Raw genomic sequence first — 26,607 nt, forward strand, 5'->3', positions numbered from 1 at the left:
TACAATATGCTCAAGGGATCACATATTTATGAAGTATTTTATAGACTGAATTATAAAATAATGAACACAGGATTATGTCCAAATGCTATTGATCATAATAGACAAATAGGAGAAACAATTTTCTGGGAAATTGACCAAACTAAAGCAAACATAAATATACCAAAAACTATACAATGGAAAGATATTAGTTTACCAGACAGCTGGAAATACCCAGTTAATACAATACCAAAATTACCTGCAAAAGAAAACAAGGAACTAGATTATATTATACAAAATGATGATGGTTCAATAGAATTGAAAATATAAAAGATCAAACTCTTTTAGACAAACCAGTTCAACCATTTATCAACCATCTAGACATTCATTAGGATCTTCCCAAAGAAGACCCAATATTGAGATCAATACAGATACTAGTATTTCTGACGAAACTACTATCCCACCATATACAGGACCTTTTGTTGGAGAAACCTCTGGAACCAAACCTGTAGAAGAAACATTTAATCACCAAACTATCCCACAACCTACTACCAAAGGTATCAAAATACAAGAAGGTGTCTTTAGACAAGGCCAATTTAGTCAACCATATGAAGATAGTGATTTTTCTATTAATACCTTAACCCAGACTTTTACACTAGACAGAGACCAAATTCAAGCTGACTATATGTCAGATAAAAACCGGGGGAAAAGAGACATATTTTTACAAACCTATTCCAGAAAAGAACAAAGTTTAATTAAAAGACAATTTTTTTCATTTTGTGAACAAGTAGAAAAAACTATTCCATTTTTTACATACTTAAAATATTTTCATGAAAATAAGTTAAATGTATTAGAAAAGAAAATACATAAATGGCACAAAGTTAATGATATTGGTGAACCAAGTGATATATGTCATGAATGTGAAAAACCACCAATGGACATAGTATTCTTCAAAAAGAACCAAATTGCTTATGGTATGCAACCAATTGTAAATACTAAAAATATCCAGAATAATGACATCAGAGAAATAAATTTACAAAATAATTGGACAAATGTATCATTACATATCTTAGGAACTCAATTAGATAGAATAGAAGAAAAAATAGATAGAAACCATGAAGATATAATAAATATAGAACATATAGAAACACCTCAGGCACCATCCCCCATAAAGCCCAAACCAAACACAACATATTTATCTCAAAAATATAGCAATCCAAAACCATATGATATAGATCCAGCTCGAAAACAAGTAAATAAACCATTTAAAAAAATGATACCACCATCTCAGAATCCAATAAATACAGTAACAATAAATCCAAAGACAGAATTGAGTGATATGTCAAAATTATTCACAAAATAATAAATGAACAGAATATGTCTCCAAAAACTAGCACCTCAGGAGGAATAAAGATAGAAGAACCAAGTACTAATAAAGATAAAGGAAAAATAACCATTCTAACTGAATATAATGAAACTTCTTCTTCTTCAGATGATGAAACCATATACAATCCCTTAGACATATCAGACTTTGACCAAGAAATTAATGTTCCTATAAATACTATAGAAAGGCAAAATAATAGACCAGATGATTTAAAAATCTTAGATAGAAAACAAAAACAATATAATGCGAAGAATATTTATGAATGGAATATAGATGAGTTATCAGAAATAGAAATAATACAAATAACTAAAGAAATGGTCATCGTAGGAAATATTTATAAACAAAGGGTTGGTATTACTGAAAGAGATGCAGCCGAAAATATAATATTAGGATTTACCGGAGAACTAAGAACTTGGTGGGACAAATTACTAAGTAATGAAATAAAAACCAATATACTAACAGCAAGAAGAATTAATAGTACTACAGGAGAACCCGTTATTGACCCAACAACAGGACAACCACAATCTTTTACTTTAGCATACTTAGTTTATAATATTATATCACATTTTATAGGAGACTTAGATTTATACACAGAAAGGAATAGCGAAATATTGCAAAATCTTAAATGTAGAAAACTAGAAAATTTCAGATGGTATAAGGACAATTTTTTAAAACGTGTTTATGCTTTAGCAGACCCTAATGCATACCATTGGAAAAAAAAATTTTTAACAGGATTACCTAGATTATTTTCAGCTAAAGTCAAAGAAACAATTGAACAAAAATTTGGACACATTTCTTATGATGATTTAACATATGGAGATTTAATAACATGTGTAAATCTAACAGGATTCAGATTATGTAGAGATATGAAATTACAACAAAAATTAAAAATGAAAAATTAAATTTAACCATAGTAACATTAAAATATTAAATTTTATATTTCAATCTAAATTTATCTTTAAATTATTATTAAAAGACTAAGATTCATCACTTTTTTTTTTCTCAATTTATTTAATTTTATTTGATTTTGTAATAATAGTTTATAGATAAATTTAGACTGAAAAATAAAATTTGATATTTTTAACTCGCTATAAGGACAAATTTGACTTTTTTACCCTATAAAATTACCAATTAAACTTTTATTAATTTTAATAATTATTTCATAAATATAAATATTATATACCTATAAATATCTCACAGTTTAGTATAATTAAAAAAAATATTTAAAAATGTATGATTAAATTAGTTATTTTTAAAATTTAAAGTAAAATTAAAAGAAATTATAATATATATATTTTATAATTATTTTATTTTATATTAGGATGATGCGATGACAATATGATAAGGGTGTTTTAATTGGCACTTGACTTGAACCGCTTGCCATATCTAAACTAGCTACAGGCAAACAGAGAATTGATTCAAGAATTAAGTTTTAATGGTTAGGTGTAAATTTTGAAAAGTTAAAAGTATAGATTTAAATTAATTATTTTTTAATAAAATTATAAAAAAATTATAAAATATATATCATTTTTAATACTTTAATATTTTAAAACATTTATTAATTAATTATTTTATTAATTTTAATTATTATATATTTTGTTATTTAATTTATGCAATATAAAAATATGTATTAATTGATCTTTAATTTTATAAAAATATTTCTCATGAAATAAAAATTCTCATATTTAATTTATATTTTCAAATTAATTTTTTTAAAAATATGATATTTTATTTCTCTCGTCTGCAGAACATAATTCATCTAAGTAGAATTTAATAAGTTACTCTCTGTCAATTAACTTTCATTAATTTTATCAATTTATTCTTTAATTTATTATACTTTAAATTATAGCATTATTATTCATAAATAATTTTATTTTTTATTAATAATTTATATATTAAATATATTTAAATCATATTTTTTTATAACTAAACTTTTTAAAAATATACGGACATTTTGGATAAAATAAAATGTTTGTTACTTCTTAACTTATTTTTTTAAAATCGAAACACTTTTCTCATAAGTTTTTTTTTTTAATAAAAATGTAACTTTTTAGAAAATGAAAAAACTCCATAAATTATTTTTGTCGACAAGTATTTTATCGCCACGTACAGCAGATATTATACTTGATAACTGTACCTAAATTTATCCGACTGATACTAAAAATAAAAGAAAATAAGGATAATGAGAGTGATCGCAGCGAATCCGAGTTTTGGTCCCACCAGAGAAAAACGAGAGGCAACGAGCAGCCGAGTATCTTAAGCTAACGCCATCGGCAAGCCACACGATTCCCCTCTTACATATCTTATATGGATTCCTCTAATTGGACAGATGCCCATACACCTGTGATTTTTTACCCTCTCGTAAGAAACGGATTCACAGCCATTATATGTTATCTTTGTTATGTTTATGATTCTTCGGTTGCAGTAGTGATTGAATTTCAAGAATTATCCACATGAAGGATTGGTTTTTAGCTTACGAGCTTGAACTGGGTTTCCTTTAGTTTGGCTCAGTTTTTAATGTTGTTCTGCAGTTAGATCAGTGCTACTTGCTTTCTCACATTTTTGTTTTTTGAAAAACCAATTGGATCACTGACTTCATCATCTTTAATTCCCTCGGTCTGGTTTAATTTAGATTGTGTTGTTCTATATGCATTAATTTCTTTCAGTTTTCCATTTAACACTGGTCGTAGAGTTCCAAATTTTCAGAACAAACTAATGAATTTTTAGTGGCTTTGGTTGAGTTGTGCTTATTGTGATCATTCTTTTCTTTCAAGTTTTTGAACTGACCCACAATGACCTAAAAGGAGCAATGACTTAGGGGGCGGTAATTTTTCTTTTTTTTTAAAAAATTGATTTCTTTGGTTGAAATCCATATATATATTTTTTTCTTCTTTTTTGAGTAGTTTTATCACATCCTTTCGTCTTTCGGGCTGTAAAATTGTATCTCATGAAGTCCATTTGTGAATTGATTATATTGTTGTAAATTCAGATAGTTCCTTTTCGGTATAGCTTAGCTTTTTCCAAATCGATTTTCCTTTTCCCTTTCCTTTTTAGCTATTTGTTAGATTTCACTTTGTTAAACTTTGGTTACTTGACTTGTTTTCCAGCAGAAAATGGGAGTTTGGTGAGGTATTCATTTGGGTTTCATATTGAGTTGCACAAAGATGATGCCTGTTTGCTCTGCCACCCCATGTTCTTCTTCTCATCCTCAGGTAAGATTTCACTTTCTATATAGCTACCTATGTAATTATTATGTTAACTGTCACTGTTACTTGGTTTATGGTTTTTTTATATTACGTTTACTTGAATTGCTGCTTCTAAATAAGCTAAGCATTTGTGGGTACTTGACCTAAAGCTGAGTAAATCGTCAAAATGTTGTTAGTCTAATATTTTCAGAAAGTGTAACTGGGTGCTTTCTTTATGGGAATCTAGATAAAGTAATAGTGCTTATAGTTCACTGTTGTTCTTCAAATTCTGTTCAACAACCACTGGGGAAATTCTCTAAATGTATGTTGTAACATATCGATTTGTGTTCTATGAACATGAAAATTTATTGGCACCTTTCTTTGGTCTTGATTTTTTTTTTTTGTTTATGCACATCATCTTTATTAAGACTCATTCACTAAGGGTTTATCTTGAGTAATACACCGTGATGATTACTAGTCTTTCCAAACTGTGCTCCAGTTTCACGTGTATTATTGACATTTTATTCACACAATTTGAATTAAATGCTGCAGATTTCATTCCATGGAGGACCGCGGCTCTTTTGTCCACACCGGAATGATTCTGAATCCAGATGTATTATAGATGACAGAACTGTTTTAGGCTTTCTTAATGGAACTCATCAACAAAGAATTTCCTTTAAAACTCAAGCTGCAAAATCATCTTCCCTCATTTTCCTTGAAAGAAATGAACATTCAATACCCATGGAAGTCACTGAGAATCCTTCCTGCATAAATGACTTGAATGACATTAAATGCAAGTTATACAATGAACTGGACCTTCTGGGAGGGGAGAAAGTGGCATATGTAGAAAGTTATAGCACGTATGATGTAGAAGGACTAACGGACTTCACTGGCCAGTCAACAGAAAATGCAAATGGTTTAACAGGACCAATGGAACCTGATATCACATCAACTAGTACTATAACGCCAGATAATCCCAGCATAGAACCTGACTCCTTGAATATGGATAATGACTCGTTATCTAGTGTGAAGACTAGTTTTGATGACCTTCTTGATGGGGTCAGGGGCTCCATCAATACTTCTGTAAATAAGGGTGAAAATGTTATGAAAATCTCACTAGATACGATTACTTCACCAATAACATCCATTACAAAAAGTGCTTCTGAAGCAGTGGATAATGCCTTGAGTGGGGTGGTTTCCGCTGTAGATCAAACAAGGGGATTGGCTGGAAATAGATTGGATAACTTTTCAAGTGACTTGAAGGAAGCCACAAGTAAAGCAACAGCCAATTCTGTTGATTTGTTGAGAGGCACAGTTGTTGCAGTGGAGGACTTGATAGTGAAAGGGGCTTCTTTTGTTGTTTATTCTTATGGATCTGCCAAGGGACTACTTCCTCCGGAGATCAGGGATGCACTAATTTTATCTGAAGACAAAGCAGTACAAATATTGAAGCCTGTTGGTACATCTTTTCAGCAGGTATTCTTAGCACACATATTTCTTTAATAGGAAGATTTTGCCAGATGATTCAATGGCAGCTGTCCGCAATGATTTCCTTTTTCTCTTTGGCACATTCATCCAATGGCAGTTTTCCATCATGATATGCTTGTGCCATCTGTCACATTGAATGAAGATAAAACAATCTTTCTGTTTCTCCCTAGGATACTCTTGGTAGATTTGGCCATCAGTCAAATGTTTTAGCTATGCAGAAAATATTAGTTGAAAAATCATTGAAAAAAAAAACAGTATTATTGTCTGTAATACTATATTTACTAATTTGTGAACATGCTGAACTTGTCTTCCACTAATGGTACTAAATTTCATACACCACAAGCAGGTTTACGTTGCTATTGTGGAATTGGAGAAAATTCTTGGCTTGGATCCTCATGATCCAATTGTTCCTTTCTTTCTTCTTGTTGGAACCTCAGCCACCCTTTGGTATGGACGTCCTTTTGTGTATGAAATAATCTCTTCATTTAATCTGTATTAAAATGAAACTTCAATTATTATGAGATTTGTGCAGGGTTTTTTACAGGGTATGGGTATATGGTGGTTACTCTGGAGATTTATCTCCTCAATTAACTTTAGAGCTTTTGAATGGGAAGGAGAATTCCGTACTCGTTGATGTTCGGCCCGAGGCAAGAGATTGTAAAATTTTCTGGCCATTTATTATGTTCAGTTGTTCACATAGAAGTTTGAATTCTCCATGATAGAACATTCTCCTACTGTTTTAATTTGGTTCTACTTAAGGGTTTTTCCTTTTTTCAAACTCTGTCCTATAGTAGCTTATGTTTAAGGTTATGGCTGATATCATATTTTATTTTAGTTTTTTACTTGCCCTGAAAATTTGGTTCTGGGCATTCCCTTTGTCCAGCTTCTGAGAGAAAAAGATGGTGTTCCTGATATTCGACGAGCAGCTCGGTTTCGCTATGCAAGTGTAACTCTACCAAAGGTTTGTTTACGTTTACAATCCTGTATGAGGAAGGATGAAGTTATAGAAAAATAATTTACTTCTCAGTTTCAAATAAATTTTGGACTAAATAAGGCAACAAAGATGCATTGGATTTTGGTGTTTTCTTTTTGTAAACCTTACATTTGATCCAGGTTGATGAACCCCTGCGGAAATTGTTAAAGGGTGGCAATGACATTGACAACACCTTAATCGCTGCAGTTATTCGAAACTTGAAAGCTGTTCAGGTACATAGCTTTGGGGTTCGCACTTCACTGTTCTTTTTACATATCTTATTGTTTTGAAGCTTCTGCCAAAAGCATTTTCCCTCCCTTCTCTTGGGTTTGTGGTTCGGGGGTAAGGGTGTGTATGGAAGTGGAAGCCTTAGGGCTTCATCTCACCAACCTGTGTGCTGTGACGAAGGGCATGGGAAAATATTTTCAATAACTCTCATCTTATGGTCTTGTCTGAAGAGAAGGGATAACTAGACACTTACTGCAACAGTCAAAATGAAATATGATGATAACTTTCCTTTTTTATTTTGAATGATGGTTAAAAATTATGCAGCTAGTACCCTAGTGAACTAGAAGATTTTGATAGGTAAAATATTTGGGACAACTCAACAATCTTAGAAAATGAATACAGTAGGGTCCTGCTTTTTGCTTTGTTTTTCCATGTTTGAATGTGGCTCTTAGAATGTTTTCTCAGATTTTTTTCGTAAAACTTGTAGGACAGGTCCAAGGTCATAGTTATGGATGCTGATGGTACATCTTCCAAAGGCATTGCAAGGTCCTTGAGAAAACTTGGAGTCAAGGCAAGTATTTCCAAATCTCTACTTTCTTTTTATAAGCATTTGGGGAGTCTCAAACAAGAAAAGGAGAAATGAATTACAGTCATTCTGTATGTTTTCTGATCTGGACATGATTGAAACTTTGTTGAAGTAGTTAAAATGGTTAAGCTAGATGTTTATTAGACCTGGGAATGAATGACATAAAAAATTCTAACATACCTTATTTTTCTAGCAGGTATTTCTTTTTGGCCAAATCTAGTGCACACGACGCATACAAGGGTCACTCAAAATAATTACACTAGAAATATGAAGCAACTGAAATACAAAGAAAGGAAAACATAACATTGAATGCTAGGGAAAGCCATAGATTTTATTCTCAGTTGCAGATAACTGAAATTGGCTTGTGACTGTTGTAATATAGAGGTGGCTTATTGCCACAAATTTTCCAGAAAAAAAATTTCAAAGTTCAGGAAATAAATAGATATTTAAAGATATGGATAAAATTAAAATATACAACCAAATAATGAGCATAAATACATAAACAGAAAAGACATCAAATCCATCTTTTAGATATCATTAGCACTAATTAATTTAAAATTCAAATGACTATATAGTATATAGATGGTAAAGACATTACTATAAATTATACAAAAAAAAAATCTAGTATCAAATATAATTTTCTTTAGCAAATAAAAACAAAACAATAAAAAAAAGGAAATAAACAACTCAAATTTTGCAAGATATAAAATGTATAAGACTAGAAAGATAATTGATGATCTTAGCTCAAGAGAGAATTGAAAAATTTACCAAAAAACAATAAACTTCATAAAAAAATTGATTTATACTTACAAATAATAATGCATTTTAAAAAAATAAGTTTATTGTTTTTAATATATTAATTACTTAATTTAAGAGTTAATGACAAAAAAAACCTGTATTTTTTATTTTATTGCAATTACACCCTATAAATTTTTTTTGTCAATTAAAATATGACATTTTAAAGATGGTTTAGTTGTACCTATCATTATTTATGCTGTTAAAATCTAACAGAATTGCCACGTCAATACCACGTTAGCAAATTTCAAGATAAAATTGATAATAATTTAAAAATTTAGGATAGAATTACAACAAAACTAAAAATATAGTGTTTTTTTGGTAATTATTTATTTTATTAATATTTTTTTAGGAGATGGAGGAATGGAAATTAAATTTATAATTTTAGATAAATTACATATTTTTTTAGCCACTTAACCAAGTTAGACTAGAAAATCAATTACTTAATCTATACATTATTAATTTTTTTTATATTAACTCTAAATATTAGTATAATTTAGAAAAAAAAATGGTGGATTAGTATTATATTTGAGAGGTAAAAAATAATTAAAAAGTATATCCCAAAAAATTATTTTATTATTTTTAATATTTTCAAACTGAATGATGCTAAATATTATTTTAAATTATTTTTTAATAATTTATATTTAATAAAATTATTTTTTTAACGATAGTTTTAAAAGTAATACTAAATAGTAAATAGTAAATATATTAAACAGGTTCAAGAAAAATCGATTGATAATTATTTTAGTTATAGTAATATCAAGATAAATTTTTATTATTATAAAATTATTAATAAAAATTAAAAAATTGAATAATAATAATAATAGTAATTTTTAAATATATTTAATAGTAAAAAATAGTAAGTGGATAATTTTATAAGTTTTCAACTATATAAGTAACAGTAGGGTGTATTTGGTCAGTAGAGTTTAATTGGCAAAAAATAAAAGTATAGGGTGGAATTGCAACAAAAATAAAGTACGGATTTTTTGTAATTAATTTTAAACTTTGATGATGTAGCGTGGTGGTATGGTGTTGATGTGGACGTGATAATTTTGTTATTTTTTTAATAGTAACGATTGATATAATTAAAACAATTTTAAAAGGTTAGATTTTAATTAAAAAAAAGTGTAAATACAACAAAATAAAAAATACAGTTTTTTTTCTATTAACTCTTAATTTAACTAAAATAAAAATATTTTTATTCTCACTCTGGTATCAATGAGCTAATTTTCTTGATTAATATATAAATTAAATTTTTATTTTTTTTTCTTGATTAATATGTAAATTAATTTTTTATTTTTATTTATATAAAAGAAATTTTAATATACATTAATCATAAATTTGAAATAATATAAAACTTCAAATCACAAAATAAAATTTATTGAATATTTTGACCATAAGTATTTTAATTTAAATCAATAATATATTAAAAATATCAAAAGCAGTATGTATAATGTAATTTATATAGAATTTAACACATTAAAACAAATAAAAACAAGAAAGTAATAATAAATATATAAGTAAAAAAAAAGAGTGAGAAAATAATTCGTGTCCCAGTTGTATAAGTTAAGCGAATGAATTTAGGATAAAATTAGTATACAAAAGCACTAAAAGGATATTTCAATCATATATGGAAACTACTTATTATAGGATAATGATTAAATTAATAAAAAAAAATCAAATTTAATGGTTAATTGAGGTTTTTACTTAAGAAAAACCATAAAAATTATTATAAATCAAACTACTTATTTTCTAATTATTATTAATAAAACTAAAAAGAAACCATAAAAATTTTAAAGGGAAAACTTTGGGGCCACGACCCCTTTTTGATCCTCTTAGCATTCCCTCTTTCATTTAAATAGCAGGTGTCGTGATAATGGGAGGACTAGAAAAACCTCTGAATAATGATCATTAGATTATTTAAACCCATGGAAACACCCTTTTTTTTTTTTAACTTCTTAGATAGGTTCAGCATGGTGCTGTATTCAGGATCTACAGAGGAATACTTCACAAAATATATTATTAGTTCATCTAGCTTACGTCTTGGCCTGCTTGGGTAAATAGCAATAAATTAATGTTAAATATCTTGTATTTCAGATCACTGATCTCAGTTGCCTTGTTGGGTGAACATGGGGTGATAATGCAGCTCTGGATGGTTGTATGTGTTGTGTGGCCTATGGCCTATAAAGGGAAACTCCACATACTTTAATACAAGATATAACAGTAGAATGATATTCTGGCTAGAGAAGTTGGTATTTTGAAAACTGAATACCCTAGAAAATTGCACGCTTACTGTTGTTAAGCAGGGTCTGCAGGAAAAAGAAGCACATCACTAATTCTTTGGTTAATATTGTCCATGACAGAGACCTTACTTGGTCGAAGGTGGCTTCCAGTCTTGGGTGAATCAGGGTCTCCGTGTCAAGGAACTTAAAGCTGAGACAGCACTAACTGTACTAAATGAGGTATTTATTGCGTTGCTACCGGATATCCTATTTGTGTACACTTCCTTTTACCGATCATTTGTCTATTTTCAAAGGATTATTATACATGTTATATATGACATCACATGCACACTTCATCAGACTGGATAGCTGATCTCATGTTGACATGGATAATGTGTAAATATTGAACAGAATGCAAGTATTGTGCTCATTCAGAATGCTCAATGAATTTGAAATTTGTTCAAGCATATCGAAAACAGGCTTACTTCTTGGATCAGGAAGTAATCTGGGAGAAAAGGGTTGTTTTCTTGGAAATAGAATGGGATGGCTATAGGGTTAAACTTACTCGTGATCAAAAACTCCGTCACACAACTTGACAAAAAACAGGGTAAAAATATCTTTCAGAAGGTTGTTCTACGATACCCCTAACCAACGAATGTGATTAGAAACATAGATAATGGAGCGAAGGTTACTCTACTACAGCCCTTACCAACCAATGTGATTAGAAATATAGATAATTAAGCAAAGGTTGGTCTACTATACTCTTAACCAACCAATGCGATTATAAACATAGATAATCAAACGATTCCAATTTCGAGAACGCCACAAGAAATTCTTGATAAGTTAAGAGGAGATCTATATTAGAACGCCATAAAATTAAACCTTGATAAGTTGTTAAATAACGGAGAAAAACTAAATATTGTTTATAAAATCATCTTTATTAATTGGTTTCTTGTGGTTGCCACCTTAAGGGTGTTTTTATAACTTCTAAACCCTAATTTTATTGTAGAAAGGTGTAATTACGATATAAAAAAGGTATCTAGTCAAATAGTCAAACCTAGATTACATTAAATATCATTTTCCTAAATTGTCTTGGAGTAATCTCCTTTCTAAATGGACTACACGAATTTAGCTTCTAATATAAACAAAATTAATTTAAAATAAATCTCACGAAATATTAAAATACTAAAAAAACAAAATTGGCTTTAATGCAGTTTGGCCATACATGCATTACGCGATTTGAAATTGTGTTGCACGTCCACTGTGTTGAAGAGTATGTTGCTTATTTCCTTATTCTCCCATACTTCTCAAATATAGTTCTCATCTCGTAAGTTTTGAATTAAGCGATAATAGTTTGATTTGTCGTGATTTGGAGCTTCCTATATTAAATTCGTGTCATTCTCTCCTTGAAAATCTTTATCCTCAAATCTTCAATCATAATGACAAGAAAATGATCAACATACATGGAATTCTCTTTGAATTCAATTTGAAATTTCGCGATTGAAGCACTAAACTTTGACATCTCTCCTTTTTTTTTTTAAAACAAATAATTGATACGATTTTTAATCACTTTTTCTTTTTCCTTTTTTTTAAATCTCACAACTAAAATGAAAATCCGTTTTCTTTTTTTTTTTTCCCCTCTTTTTCTTTTTTTTTTTCTTTTGTAAGAGAAACTGTAAAATAAACTGAAATGATAAAATAATAAGATAATTACAAAAAATTATAAAATAAATAAAAATAGATAAATAAGAATTTATCTATCACCGTGTTCTGATACCAACTAATGCAGAATTCAAGATCAACTCGTAATTAAAAATTTCGTCACACAATTTGACAAAGAATAAGGTAAAAATATCTTCAGAAGGCTGCTTTACGACACTCCTACCCTACAAATGTGATTAGAAACATAGATAATGGAGCGAAAGTTGCTCTACTACACCTGACGCGGAACCTTATGGTACAAGCCTCAAACCCACACGCACAAGTAGATATGGAATCCAAAGATTTGATAAACCCACCTCCTATGGCACCCCAAACTTAGAGAAACTGAAACACCAATGATCGAAGGATTTAGATGAGAATCTAACAAACGCCACAACGAATAGTTGATAAGTAAGCCAAGATTCCTGGTGCAATTGATGAAAGCAAATCCTCACTCTCACTCAAAGCAATACACGCCAAAGGCATGAGAAGAATTCTGAAATTTTGATTAAAAGCTGCCTCTTACAATTGTTTCTTATCCTTATATAGTAAGGAGAAAAACAAATAAAACCCTAAGACACTCTTCTTGGACCTGACTTAAACACATAAGAACCAACACATCCGAATCATCACAGTCATTATTGCAATTAAGAGTTCTTTGAGGTATTCTTGTAGAAGTGGAGTCTTGTGAGACATTCAAACTCTCCATAGTTTCAGTTAACCTCTCAAGAGTCTTATTGAGCCTTTGTAACTCACCACTGACTGACTTTTTAAAGAGCTTGGAATCGTTACCCATATTCGATTCACTTCCATCAGTACGATCCACCACATTCTTGTCTTTACTCATCCTACCTTAAATCAACAAAGAACAAAAAGGACTAGCAAATATTGTGTTAAAAAAGAAAGTACTCAAGTGTTTGCACTCTTACCATTCTTTTGCTGATTCTTCAATTGCACTTCAGAAACTAAGGTCAACCAACTAACCACAAGGTGCGTTTAATGAAACAAAGAAGAAATCCTAAAGAAAGAAGGAAGCGCGCAAAAACTAGAAAGAAGACACTGACAATTTAGAAAGTAACACATGAACTAGGTTTTGTGCTACTTGAAAAATATCACCTAGAGTATAGACACAAGCAAACAATACTCCAGCAATGTAAAGGAAGTAAAAGCAAGTTTAAACCAAAAAAGAAACTTAGAAATCAAATAAAAACGAACCTGGACAAAAAAGTATTGCATTTAATTCACTTCAACGCAAATTAAATATGGATCTACTTAAATCTTCCCAAAAAGGAAAGTATCAAAACCCCACAAATAGAATCAGAAAAGAAAAATGTAAATTTCTCTCAGATCAGAAACATGGACGAAAATTCTGGTGTTAAAAGAAGGATTTGACATCAAATCAATTTAGATGCAATTGCCCTAAATGTGCACTTTAGGAAATAGGCAGAATTTCTTTTATCTCCTAATCTGGATTCGACCAAATTCAAAATTCAAAATTCAAATTGATTCCCATAAATTACTGCAATTAATTGAGATAGGTAAGGCAATATAGATGAAAAAGGAAGCATATCACAATTTCGGCCAGATCAAGATTAATATGGCAAAGGCGATTTTTTTTTTCGTTTTTTTTTTTTTTTTTTGGATGTCGAATTTTCTTCCAAAAGAGATTATGTGATAATTTATCAAGAAGGTGCAGCCATGAATACAAAAGCTTTCACCGAAATCAATAACGAAGAAAAGAAAACTCAAAAAAATAACTCTAGATCTTGAGATAAATAAGAATTTACCTCACTTTGGCTCTGATACCAACTGACGCGGAACCCTATGGCACAAGCCTCAAACCCACACGCACAAGTAGATATGGAATCCAAAGATTTGATAAACCCACCTCCTATGGCACCCCACACTTAGAGAAGCTGAAACACCAATGATCGAAGGATTTAGATGAGAATCTGACAAACGCCACAACGAATAGTTGATAAGTAAGCCAAGATTCCTGGTGCAATTAATGAAAGCAAATCATCACTCTCACTCAAAGCAATACACGCTAAAGGCATGAGAAGAATTCTGAAATTTTGATTAAAAGCTGTCTCTTACAATTGTTTCTTATCCTTATATAGTAAGGAGAAAAACAAATAAAACCCTAAAACACTCTTCTTGGACCTGACTTAAACACATAAGGCCCAAGCCCAATCACACACTAAAATAACACATAAGTATTAAAACATAAGCCCAAAACATGGCCCAACACTCTAAAACTTAAAAGATAAAGTATGGCCAAAATACAAGCCCAAACAATGCTAAAATAAAACAAGTGTTAAATAATAAAAATATAGCAAGCCCATCATAACAAAGCTGAATCTTCACAAAAGCCTTACTTGATCTTCACTTTAGGCTTCCCTTTGTGTAGTTTTAGCCCATAGATTTGATTAGGCTCCCTAAGCCTATGATTGCAAGTGTTGCACCAAATCTGTCCCATATGAGTTGAAGCACGCCCCAAATATATATGGATCATATGAATATGATTTTGAACTCCTTTTAGATCCATTTGAATGATATAAGTTTGCTCCACACCATTGTTAAAAATTTGCCCAATTGGATCCGTATCACATATTAGAATGGCACAAGGTTAAACCTTGATAAGTTGCTAAATAAGAGAAAAAAACTAAATATTCTTTATAACGTCATCTTTATTCATTGGCTTCTTGTGGCTGCCACCTTGATGTGGAACCCATGATCAACATATGATTAAAAACTCCGTCACACAACTTGATAAAGAACGAGACAAAGATATCTTCCAGAAGGTTACTCTACCTCGCTCCTAACCAATCAATGTGATAAGAAACATAGATAATGGAGCGACGGTTGCTCTACCACACCCCTAACCAACCAATATGATTAGAAACATAGATAATCAAGCAAAGGTTGCTCTACCACACTCCTAACCAACCAATTTGATTAGAAACATAGATAATCAAGCTATTCTAGTTTCGAGAACGCCACAAGAAATTCTCGATAAGTTAACTAAGCATGGAGGAGATCCATATTAGAACGCCACAATGTTAAACTTTAATAAGTTGCTAAATAATGCAGAAGAATCAAATATTATTCATAGTATCATCTTTATTCCTTGGCTCCTTATGGCTGCCACCTTAAGGGTGTTGTTATAGCTTTCAAACCCTAATTCTATTGTAGGAAGGTGTAATTACAATATAAGAAGGGTATCTAATCAAATAGTCAAACTTGGATTACATTAAAGATCATTTTCCTAAATTATCTTGGAGAAATCTCCTTCCTAAATAGGTTTTAAAACAAATCCCACAAAATACCAAAATAACAAAATTAGCCTAAATGTAATTTGGCCATACATGTATAATTGTGTTGCATGTTCACATGTATTGAAGAGACTGTGATTTGTTTTTTTATTCTCCCATACTTTCCAAATATAGTTCTCATCTCGTAAGCCTTGAATTGAACGATTGTAACTTGATTTGTCATGATTTGGAGTTTGTAGAAGGATAATATTTGTTGTTGTATTTCACAACTGATATTACAATCTATTTATACATGAGAGACGGTATCTAAATAAAAAGAAAAATCAAGTATATGATTATACAATCCTAAGATTAAGTAACTGATCCATCTATCAATATTTACTTCCTATAACCTATAACACTCCCCCTAAAGTTGGAGCATAAATGTTAATCATGCCCAACTTGTTACATATATAATCAACTCGAGTTCCATTTAGAGCTTTAGTGAAGATATTTCCTAATTGTTCTCCAGTTCAGATATGTCCTGTTGATATTATCTTTTGTTGGACCTTTTCACGAACAAAATGACAATCAATCTCAATGTGTTCAGTCCTCTCGTGAAATACTGGATTGGAGGCAATGTGGATAGCTGCTTGATTATCACACAACAACTTAGCAGGCACCGAATTTGTGAACCCAACTTCTTCTAATAGTTGACGTACCCACAAGACTTCACAGACAGCTTGTGCCATGGCTTGATATTCAGATTTAGCACTAGAACGCGAGATCACATTTTGCTTCTTACTTTTCCATGAAACCAAGTTACCTCCCATAAAAACACAATACCCAGTAGTTGACCTCCTATCAATCTTCGAGCCTACCCAATCAGCATCAGAAAAGCATTCAATATGTGAGTGCCTATGGTTATCATAGAATAGGCCTCGCCCTGGGGCCCCTTTAAGGTAACAAAGAATCTGTCCCAAAGCATCCCACTGGGCAACAGTAGGAGAGGACATAAACTGACTTACCATACTCACTGAATATGCAATATCAAGACGAGTCACCGTCAAATAATTTAGCTTCCCAACTAATCTTCTATACCTTTCAGGATCTGCAAATGGCTCACTATCTTCTGTGGTACGTTGAAGGTTAGGGATCATTGGGGCACTACAAGGCTTAGCACCCAATTTTTCTGTTTCTGCTAACAAATCAAGAACATATTTTCTTTGAGACAAGAAGACGCCTTTTTTACACCGCATAACTTTGATTCCTAAGAAATATTTCAATGAACCCAAATCCTTTGTATGAAACTGTGTTTTAAGAAATTCTTTTAGGGATGTGATACCAGCAATGTCACTTCCTGTGATAACGATATCATCCACATATACTACAAGCAGAATTACTCCACTATCAGAATTTCTATAAAACACTAAGTGATCACACTTACTCATCTTCATTCCAAACTGTTGGACCACCTCACTAAACTTGCCAAACCATGCCCGAGGACTCTGTTTCAAGCCATAAAGGGATTTTCGAAGTCTACAAGCCTTGTCTAACTCCCCCTGAGCAACAAAACCAGGTGGTTGCTCAATATAAACATCCTCCTGAAGATCACCATGAAGAAAAGTATTTTTAATATCCAGTTGATGCAAAGGCCAATTATGTGTAGCTGCCAAGGAAATAAACAATCGAACAGATGTGAGCTTGGCAACTGGGGAAAATGTATTAGAATAGTCAACTCCATAAGTTTGTGCAAAACCTTTGGCCACTAAACGGGTCTTGAGGCGAGCAACAGATCCATCAGAATTTAATTTTACTGCAAATACCCATTTGCACCCAATAGCCCGCTTTCCTGGGGGCAAGGACATCAACTCTCAAGTACCATTAGTGTCAAAGGCCATCATTTCCTCTTCCATTGCAGCATACCAACCAAAATGGGACAAAGCCTCAATAACAGTTTTGGAAACTGAAATAGAATCTAAAGCAGTGGAAAAACAACGAGAAGAAGAGGATAATTGATCATAAGAGACACAAGCTGAAATAGGACAAGTGCAAGTACATTTACCTTTGCGAAGAGCAATGGGCAAATCCAAATCAGACAGTGAAGGATCAGTGGGAGCAAGATCTGTCGACGAAGAAGTGGGTAGTGGAGCGGAGTCAGAGTCCTCTAAGCATCTGGAATACACATAAAAGATGGGAGGGCGACCTGGCACATGAGCGAAAGGTCACAGAGAGCAAACAGTGTATAACAAGAGGTCATCTTCCTCCCCTTGGGTGTTATAAATAGATGATGGCGGAAAAAATATAGTGGACTCAAAGAATGTTACATCTGCAGACACAAGATACCAATTCAGATCAGGAGAAAACAATGATACCCTTTCTGACGTCGAGAGTAACCAAGGAAGACACATTTGAGTGATTTGGGATCCAATTTAATAACCCGTGAACGAACATCACAAACAAAACAAGTACACCCAAAGATACGTGACTAAATAGGAAACAAAGATTTAGTGGGAAATAAAATATTATAAGGGATATCACCATGAAGGATGGAGGAAGGTATGCGATTGATCAAAAAACAAGTCGTGGATACAGCATCAGCCCAAAAACATTTAGGTACTTTCATTTGGAATAAGAGAGCTCTGGCTACTTTAAGAAGATGTCGATTTTTTCTTTCGGCAACTCTATTTTGTGAAGGAGTGTCAACACAAGAGGACTGATGAAGAATCCCTTTTTGTAACAAATAAGATTGAAATTCCCCAGAGAAATACTCTTTAGTATTATCACTTTGCAATATACGAATGGGAATATTGAATTGGGTTTGGATTTCAGCATAAAACGCACAAAAGATATAAAATAATTATGAACAACTCTTCATTAAAAATAACCAAGCAGTACGAGAGAAGTCATCAACAAAAGTGACAAAGTATTTAAAGCCAGACTTAGACACAGTAGGACAAGGATCCCAAACATCTGAATGTACTAACTCAAAGGGGGACGAAGCCCGTTTATTGACTCGAGACACTGAAGGTAAATGATGATATTTGGCAAATTGACAAGACTCAGTCTAAAACAGTCAAAGAATGAAACTGTGGATATAACTTTTTCAAAGCCAAGAGAGAAGGATGCCCCAAACGACAATGAATATCAAAAGGCGTTAAACGCGTGGAACATGCAAGAGATCTAGGTAGTTGCTAATCCAAGACGTAGAGACCCTTGACTCACGCCCTCTACCAATAATCTGCTTCGTTGAAAGATCCTGAAGAATACAGTGATCAGGAAAGAATGAGACACAACAATTCAATGTACGAGTGAGTTTACTAACAGAAAGCAAATTAAATGCGAACTTAGGGAGACATAACACAGAGGATACAGAAAGAGAAGGGGTTAAGTTGACATGACCAGAACCCATGACAAAAGATTTAGTACCATCAGCAAGAGTAACATAAGAAGGCGATGCATGAGACTCAAGATTGGACAAAAGGGTAGAATTACCTGACATATGCGCCATTTGTGTACGCTGATTCTCATTCTGTAGAATAGTGCCGTGAACAGTACCGATGAACAGCTCCTGAACAGTGCTGATGAACAGTACCCGAATATGAATGGTACCAAAAAAACACCACCCAACACCCGAACGGCAAACAAACCTCAGATTTGATAAAGGGGCGGTGTGGCGACTCCAATGACGATGAGATCCAAATGTTACCCTTTATGGGTAACCCAAATAAACAGAGACCTAAGCCTCCAAAAAAAAAATTTTAAACTTGACGAGAGAAAAAATTAAATCTCTACAAGAATAGCTCTGATACTATGTAGAAGGATAATATTTGTTGTTGTATTTCACAACAGATATTACAATCTATTTATACATGAGAGACGGTATCTAAATAGGAAGAAAAATCAAGTATATGATTATACAATCCTAAGATTAAGCAACTGATCCATCTATCAATATTTACTTCCTATATTAATATATTTACTTCCTATAACTTATAAAAGAGTTTTCCATTCTAAATTTTTGAAGTATTGTATAATTTTTTTTGCTCGTATCACACCTTAAAGGATGTTTTTATAGCCTCCAAAGCCTAATTCCATTGTAGGTGTTGAATCCCACATCGGTTGTGGAAAGGGATAATGTGCCCCTTATATGGGCCATAGGCACTCCCCCCTCTTGAGCTAGCTTTTGGGGTGAGTTAGGTCTAACCCAAATTTAACATGGTATCAAAGCTTCCTCATCCGATGTTGGGCTTTGTATAAATATATCACACACCAGTAAAATTCTGGGCGTAAGGGGGGTGTGTTGAATCCCATATCGATTGTGGAAAGGGGTAATGTGCCCCTTATATGGGCTATAGGCACTCCTCCCTCTTCAGCTAGCTTTTGGGGTGAGTTAGGCCTGACTCAAATTTAACAGTAGGAATGTGTAATTATAATATAGGAAGGGTATCTAGTCAAATAGGCAAATCTAGATTATATTAAATATCATTTTCTTAAATTATCTTGGTAATCTCTTTGCTAAATGGGCTGCACGAATTTGGTTTCTAATAGAGGCAAAATTAATTTTAAATAAATCTCACAAAATACTAAAATACCAAAATAACAAAATTGGCCTAAATGCAATTTGGCCATACATGCATTACGCGATCTGAAATTGTGTTGCGCGTCCACATGTATTGAAGAGTGTGTTGCTTATTTTTTTATTCTCTCATGCTTCCCAAATATAGTTCTCATCTCATAAGTCTTGAATTAAGAGTGATGGTAGCTTGATTTATCATGATTTGGTACTTTCCATATTAAATTCGTATCATTTTCTCCTTCCTTGAAAAGATTCGTTCTCGAATTTTCAACCATAATGACAAGAAAATGACATATATGGGATCCTCTTTGAATTCAATTTGAAATTTCGCGAATGAAGCATTAAATTTTGATATCTCTTCATTTTTTTAAAAAAAGCAAACAACCGAAACGATTTTTTTTTCACTCTTCTTTGTCTTTTTTACTTTTTTTTTTTTTAAATCTCACACAACTAAAATGAAACTCCATTTTCTTTTTTTTTTTCCTCTTTTTCTTTTTTTTTTTATGAAAAACTGAAAAATTAACTGAAATGACAAAATAATAAGATAATTTAAAAAAATAAAAAAATTATGAAATAAATAAAAATAGATAAATAAGAATTTATCTATCACCGTATTCTGATACTAACTGATGCAAAATCCAGGATCAACTCGTGATCAAAAATTCCGTCACACAACTTGACACAGAATAAGGTAAAAATATCTTCATAAGGCTACTCTAAACACTCCTAACCAACGAATGCGATTAGAAACTTAGATAATGGAGCAAAGGTTGTTCTACTACACCCCTAACCAATCAATGTGATTAGAAACATAGATAATCAAACAAAGATTGCTCTACTACACTCCTAACCAACTATTGTGATTAGAAACATAAATAATCAAGCGATTCCAGTTTCGAGAACGCCACAAGAAATTCTTGATAAGTTAACTATGCATGGAAGTGATCCATATTAGAATGCCCCAAGGTTAAACCTTGATAAGTTGCTAAATAAGGAAAAAAAAACCTAATATTCTTTATAAAGTCATCTTTATTCATTGGCTTCTTGTGGCCGCTACCTTACGGATGTTTTTATAGCTTCCAAACCCTAATTCTATTATAATAGGAAGGGTATCTAGTCAAATAGTCAAATCTAAATTGTATTAAAGATCATTTTCTTAAATTGTCTTGGAAACCTCCTTTCTAAATGAACTGCACCAATTTGGTTTCTAATATAGATAAAATTAATTTAAAACAAATTCCACAAAATACTAAAATACCAAAATAATAAAATTGTCCTAAATGCAATTTGGCCATACATACATTACGCGATCTGATATTGTGTTGCGCGTCTACATGTGTTAAATGCAATTTGGCCATACATGCATTATGCGATCTGATATTGTGTTGCGCGTCCACATGTGTTGAAGAGTGTGTTGCTTATTTTCTTATTTTTCCATGCTTCCCAAATATAATTTTCATCTCGTAAGCTTTGAATTAAAAGTGATAGTAGCTTGATTTATCATGATTTGGTACTTTCCATATTAAATCCGTATCATTCTCTCCTTCCTCGCAAAGATTCGTCTTCGAATCTTCAACTATAATGACAAGAAAATGATCAACATACATGAGATTCTATTTGAATTCAATTTGAACATTCGCGAATGAAGTGCGAAATGAAATTATTTTTACTTTTTCTTTTTGTTTTAAATCTCACAACAAAAATGAAACTCCATTTTCATTTTTTTTTCCTCTTTTTCTTTGTTTTTTGTAAGAGACACTGTAAAATAAATTGAAATGATAAAATAATAAGATAATTTTAAAAAAAATTAAAAAATATGAAATAAATAAAAATAGATAAATAAGAATTTACCTATTACCGTGCTCACGTGTTCTGATACCAACTGATACGGAATCCAGGATAAAAAAATCTTATCACACAACTTGACAAAGAAATTACAAAAATATCTTGAGAAGTTCCAATTCTATTTCTTCATCTATTTGATTTGTGTTGATTCCAATTAATCTAAAAGAGTATCTTGTCACACGACACTCTTAACCAATGAATGTGATTAGAAGTATAGATAATGAAGCGAAGGTTACTCTACTACACCTCTAACCAACCAATATGATTAGAAATATAGATAATTAAATAAATGTTGCTCTACTACACCCCTAACCAACCAATGTGATTAGAAACATAGATAATCAAGTGATTCCAGCATCGAGAAAGCCACAAGAAATTTTTGATAAGTTAACTATTCATGGAAGAGATCCATATTAGAATGCCACAAAGTTAAACCTTGATAAGTTGCTAAATAAAGAGAAAAAACCAAATATTATTTATAACGTCATCTTTATTCATTGGCTTTTTGTGGCTGCCACCTTACAGGTGTTTTTATAGCCTTCAAACCCTAATTCTATTATAGGAATGTGTAATTATAATATAAGAAGGGTATCTAATCAAATAGTCAAATCTAGATTATATTAAAGATCATTTTCTTAAATTGTCTTAGAAATCTCCTTTCTAAATGGGCTGCACGAATTTGGCTTCTAATATAAGCAAAATTAATTTAAAACAAATCCCACAAAATACTAAAATACCATAATAACAAAATTGGTCTAAATGCAATTTGGTCATACATGCATTATGCGATCTGAAATTGTGTTGCGCGTCCACATGTGTTGAACATTGTATTGCTTATTTTTTTATTCTCCCATGCTTTCCAAATATAGTTCTAATTTCATAAGCCTTGAATTAAGAGCAATGGTAGCTTGATTTGTCATGATTTGGTACTTTTCATATTAAATCTGTATCATTCTCTCCTTCCTTAAAAAGATTCGTCCTTGAAAAGATTCGTCCTTGAAAAGATTCGTCCTCGAACCTTCAATAATGACAAAAAAATGATCGATATATATGAGATCCTATTTGAATTCAATTTGAAATTTCGAGAATGAAGTGCGAAATGAAACGATTTTTTCTTTTTTTAAATCTCACACAATAAAAATGAAACTCTATTTTCTTTTTTTTTTCCCTCTTTTTCTTTTTGTAAGAGAAACTGTAAAATAAATTGAAATGACAAAATAATAAGACAATTTTAAAAAGATAAAAAAATTATGAAATAAATAAAAATAGATAAATAAGAATTTATCTATCACCGTGCTCTGATACTAACTGATACAGAATCCAGAATTAACTCGTGATCAAAAATCTTGTCACACAACTTAGACAAAAAACAAAGCAAAAATATCTTCAAAAGGTTGTTTTACGACACTCCTAACCAACGAATGTGGTTAGAAACACAGATAGTGAAGTGAAGGTTGCTCTACTATGCCCCCTAACCAACCAATGTGATTAGAAATATAGATAATTAAGTAAATGTTATTCTACTACACCCCTAACCAACCAATGTGATTAGAAACATAAATAATCAAGTGATTTCAGCTTCGAGAACGTCACATGAAATTCTTGATAAGTTAACTAAGCATAGAGGAGATCCATATTATAATACCACAAGATTAAATCTCGATAAGTAGCTAAATAATGGAGAATTTATTAGTTTCTTGTGGCTGCAACTTTAAGGGTGTTTTTATAGTCTCCAAATCCTAATTCTATTGCATGAAGGTGTAATTACAATATAAGAAGGGTATATAGTCAGATAGTCAAATCTAAATTATATTAAAAATTATTTTCCTAAATTGTCTTAGAGATCTTCTTCTTAAATGGACTGTACGAATTTGTCTTCTAATATAAGCAAAATTAATTTAAAACAAATCTCACAAAATACTAAAATACCAAAATAACAAAATTGGTCTAAATATAATTTGTTCATACATGCATTACACGATTGTGTTGCGTGTCCACATGTGTTGAATAGTGTGTTGCTTATTTCCTTGTTCTCCTATACTTCCTAAATATAGTTCTCATTTCGTAAGTTTTTAATCAAGCGATGGTAGTTTTTATTTGTCATGATTTGAGGATTTCCATATTAAATCTGTATCACAGAGGCTACTCTTTATTCAATACAACATCATTACCGAAGCAAAAATTTTGAAGGATAAAAATTTAATTATAAATGCACTGTTAAAGATTTCGCAGACTAAAATTGTAAGTGCAATATCAATGTAGGAAAAGGCCAAAAGACCTCAAAAGGCTCAGACTTTGATGCAACTGAAGGGCAAACTGTAGAAAAAACATCAATTGGGATTGTACTGTTGGAAGGGAACTGAGCGTTATATTATAGATGCTTAAATTCTTTGCTATGCCATTCTTTTCATGCTTTTGATACAGTTTGGTTCTTGCCTTTTTTAGAGCTGAATCTGAATTTTGCTCTATACTTACAAGAACTTGTGATAATTTTCAGGAAGCTGAGGCAATTCTAGAAGATCTTAGTCCTTCTCCAGTTCAAGTCTTTGGGTACGGTGTGGTAAGACAGGATTAACTTTAGCACTATAATTAGTAATCTTCTGTGATGCATACAAGCTTGCAAGAAGTTCTATTCATGTGATAGAGAAAAAAGAAGGATATGGGAAGTTCTTGTTATTTGCAATTAATTCTTCTGTATGGTCTAGATATGTGCTTGTATCAATTTTATATTTTTCTCCTGGTAGACCTGCTCTTTAAGTAACTAAAAGCAGACCTGATGTACATATTGTTTATTTCATTAATCCATATTTCGGAACAGTTACTTGTTCATCATGCAAATCTCTAGTGCAAGCGTCACTAATAAATGTACTTATTTTATGGACAGGGTTTTGTTGCAGCACTGTATGCATTACTAGGTGTGTATTTTCTTCCTTCATATATTCCAAATTATAATTGGAATTAAAAAGAGGAATAAGCGGCCAAATTGCACTTTGATATCTAAAATCTAACTGCATGCCAAACTTCCTTGCTAACTTTGGTGCAGTAATATGTTTAGTAATTGATGATCATTTACATACAGTTCGTATTAGTCACTAAGCTTGGCTTATGTTTATGGGATATATATATATATATATATATATGTCTTCTTGGTGAGGCTAAAAAATTATATGTTATGGAGATATATGTCTTCTTGGTGAGGCTAAAAAATTATAAAAAGTATTAATATTATCGTGTGTCTTTTGACTTTCCCTCTCTCTACAAAATAATTTCCCAAAATCAAACTTTTCAAATAGACTTGTTCCTCCAAATATTTTTTGGCTCTTGCACAGCCTACTTGTCAACTAAGTGTTTATTTTATTTCAGAGTGGGAGAAGACACTGCAACTCATTGGTGTTGTTGGCGTCGCTCAGGTATTTATTCTTCTCCTGTTGTAGTTGTCTGTTCAAAGTTTAAAATGTTCTTTTATATTGGTTTGATCTCTCTCTGGTGGGCTTGATATCTCTAAATTATTAAATATTAAGGATCATGAGTTTTCATGTGATGAACAATTGGGCTTAGATGCTCTGTCTAATTTCCTCCCCTTCTTTCTAAATGAAAGCTCTAATTTTCATGCATAACATGTTGGGAGAAATAATCTGTGATATACTTAATTTCTTTTTAGTGATCCCTATGTTTCCTAATTCTATGCTCTTCACACGCCACCAGAGTATTTATCGACGAGCTGCTTCATACGAGGGCCCTGAGGATATTAGAAGAGATGTGAGGTAAAACCTACTCTACAAGTCTTTTGTATTCATGTTACAATAAGTAAACCAAGTTATTGGGTTGCTCAAATATCAATTAAGATATCTATTTTATGCTTATTGATTTATTCGTTTATTGTTGGAAGGTTGTTACTTGCTCCAGTAAGAATTGGAGCTCAGGCATTTTCATGGGTAACTGGAAAACTAGAAACCAACAGCATTGGACTCCCCACGTCACCTTCATCGTTAGATGTTCAAACCCGGGTGTTGCAAGCTGCTGCAAAGCATGAATCTCAACCATCAGAAACTGAAGAAGTTCAGAACTCATCCTCTGAATCAGTGGCTCCCATAAGTGACAATGTAGATTTTTCTGAAGCATAAGCATTTTGAATTTACCTTGAATGATCTTTACAATGTATAAAGAGAAATAACCATCTCACAGTTTGAGGACTTCTTTGAGACAATGAGTTCTGTACATTAAAGTTCTATGTGATATCTATCACTTGTGAGATTACCAGTTAGCACCATCCTGACTTGCCAACTTATTTATACAAAATGACACTAATATTTTAGTCTTCGGTTGGCCTTAAATGACATGATCAATCTTCACCTCAGGTTTGCCAAGGGCATTGATGCCACACATCCAGA

The 26,607-nt window shown here is 31.8% G+C and overlaps 1 protein-coding gene across 8 annotated transcripts; it reads left to right on the top strand.

Moving 5' to 3' along the window:
* The first annotated feature begins 3,583 nt into the window (after nucleotides 1-3,583).
* LOC110616357 lies at nucleotides 3,584-26,534 on the top strand. Of its 8 annotated transcripts, none has more exons than XM_021758755.2 (14): nucleotides 3,584-3,721; nucleotides 4,468-4,572; nucleotides 5,098-6,021; nucleotides 6,380-6,480; nucleotides 6,566-6,680; nucleotides 6,869-6,994; nucleotides 7,147-7,239; nucleotides 7,722-7,805; nucleotides 10,979-11,077; nucleotides 24,714-24,776; nucleotides 25,101-25,131; nucleotides 25,580-25,626; nucleotides 25,922-25,980; nucleotides 26,106-26,534. In XM_021758755.2, exons 2-14 carry the CDS (start codon nucleotides 4,525-4,527, stop codon nucleotides 26,338-26,340), a joined length of 2,025 nt encoding a protein of 674 aa, XP_021614447.1. In that variant the 5' UTR covers nucleotides 3,584-3,721; nucleotides 4,468-4,524; the 3' UTR covers nucleotides 26,341-26,534. The 8 variants fall into 8 exon arrangements, 7 of the variants coding, with proteins under 7 accessions (XP_021614447.1, XP_021614449.1, XP_043812978.1 ...); XM_021758757.2 differs by having other exon boundaries at nucleotides 3,673-3,721; nucleotides 4,471-4,572; XM_043957043.1 differs by lacking the exon at nucleotides 3,584-3,721 and adding an exon at nucleotides 3,728-4,184.
* The last annotated feature ends 73 nt before the right edge of the window (nucleotides 26,535-26,607 follow it).

Source organism: Manihot esculenta, chromosome 5 (assembly GCF_001659605.2).
Source record: "Manihot esculenta cultivar AM560-2 chromosome 5, M.esculenta_v8, whole genome shotgun sequence".
In the NCBI taxonomy this organism is placed as follows: domain Eukaryota; kingdom Viridiplantae; phylum Streptophyta; class Magnoliopsida; order Malpighiales; family Euphorbiaceae; genus Manihot; species Manihot esculenta.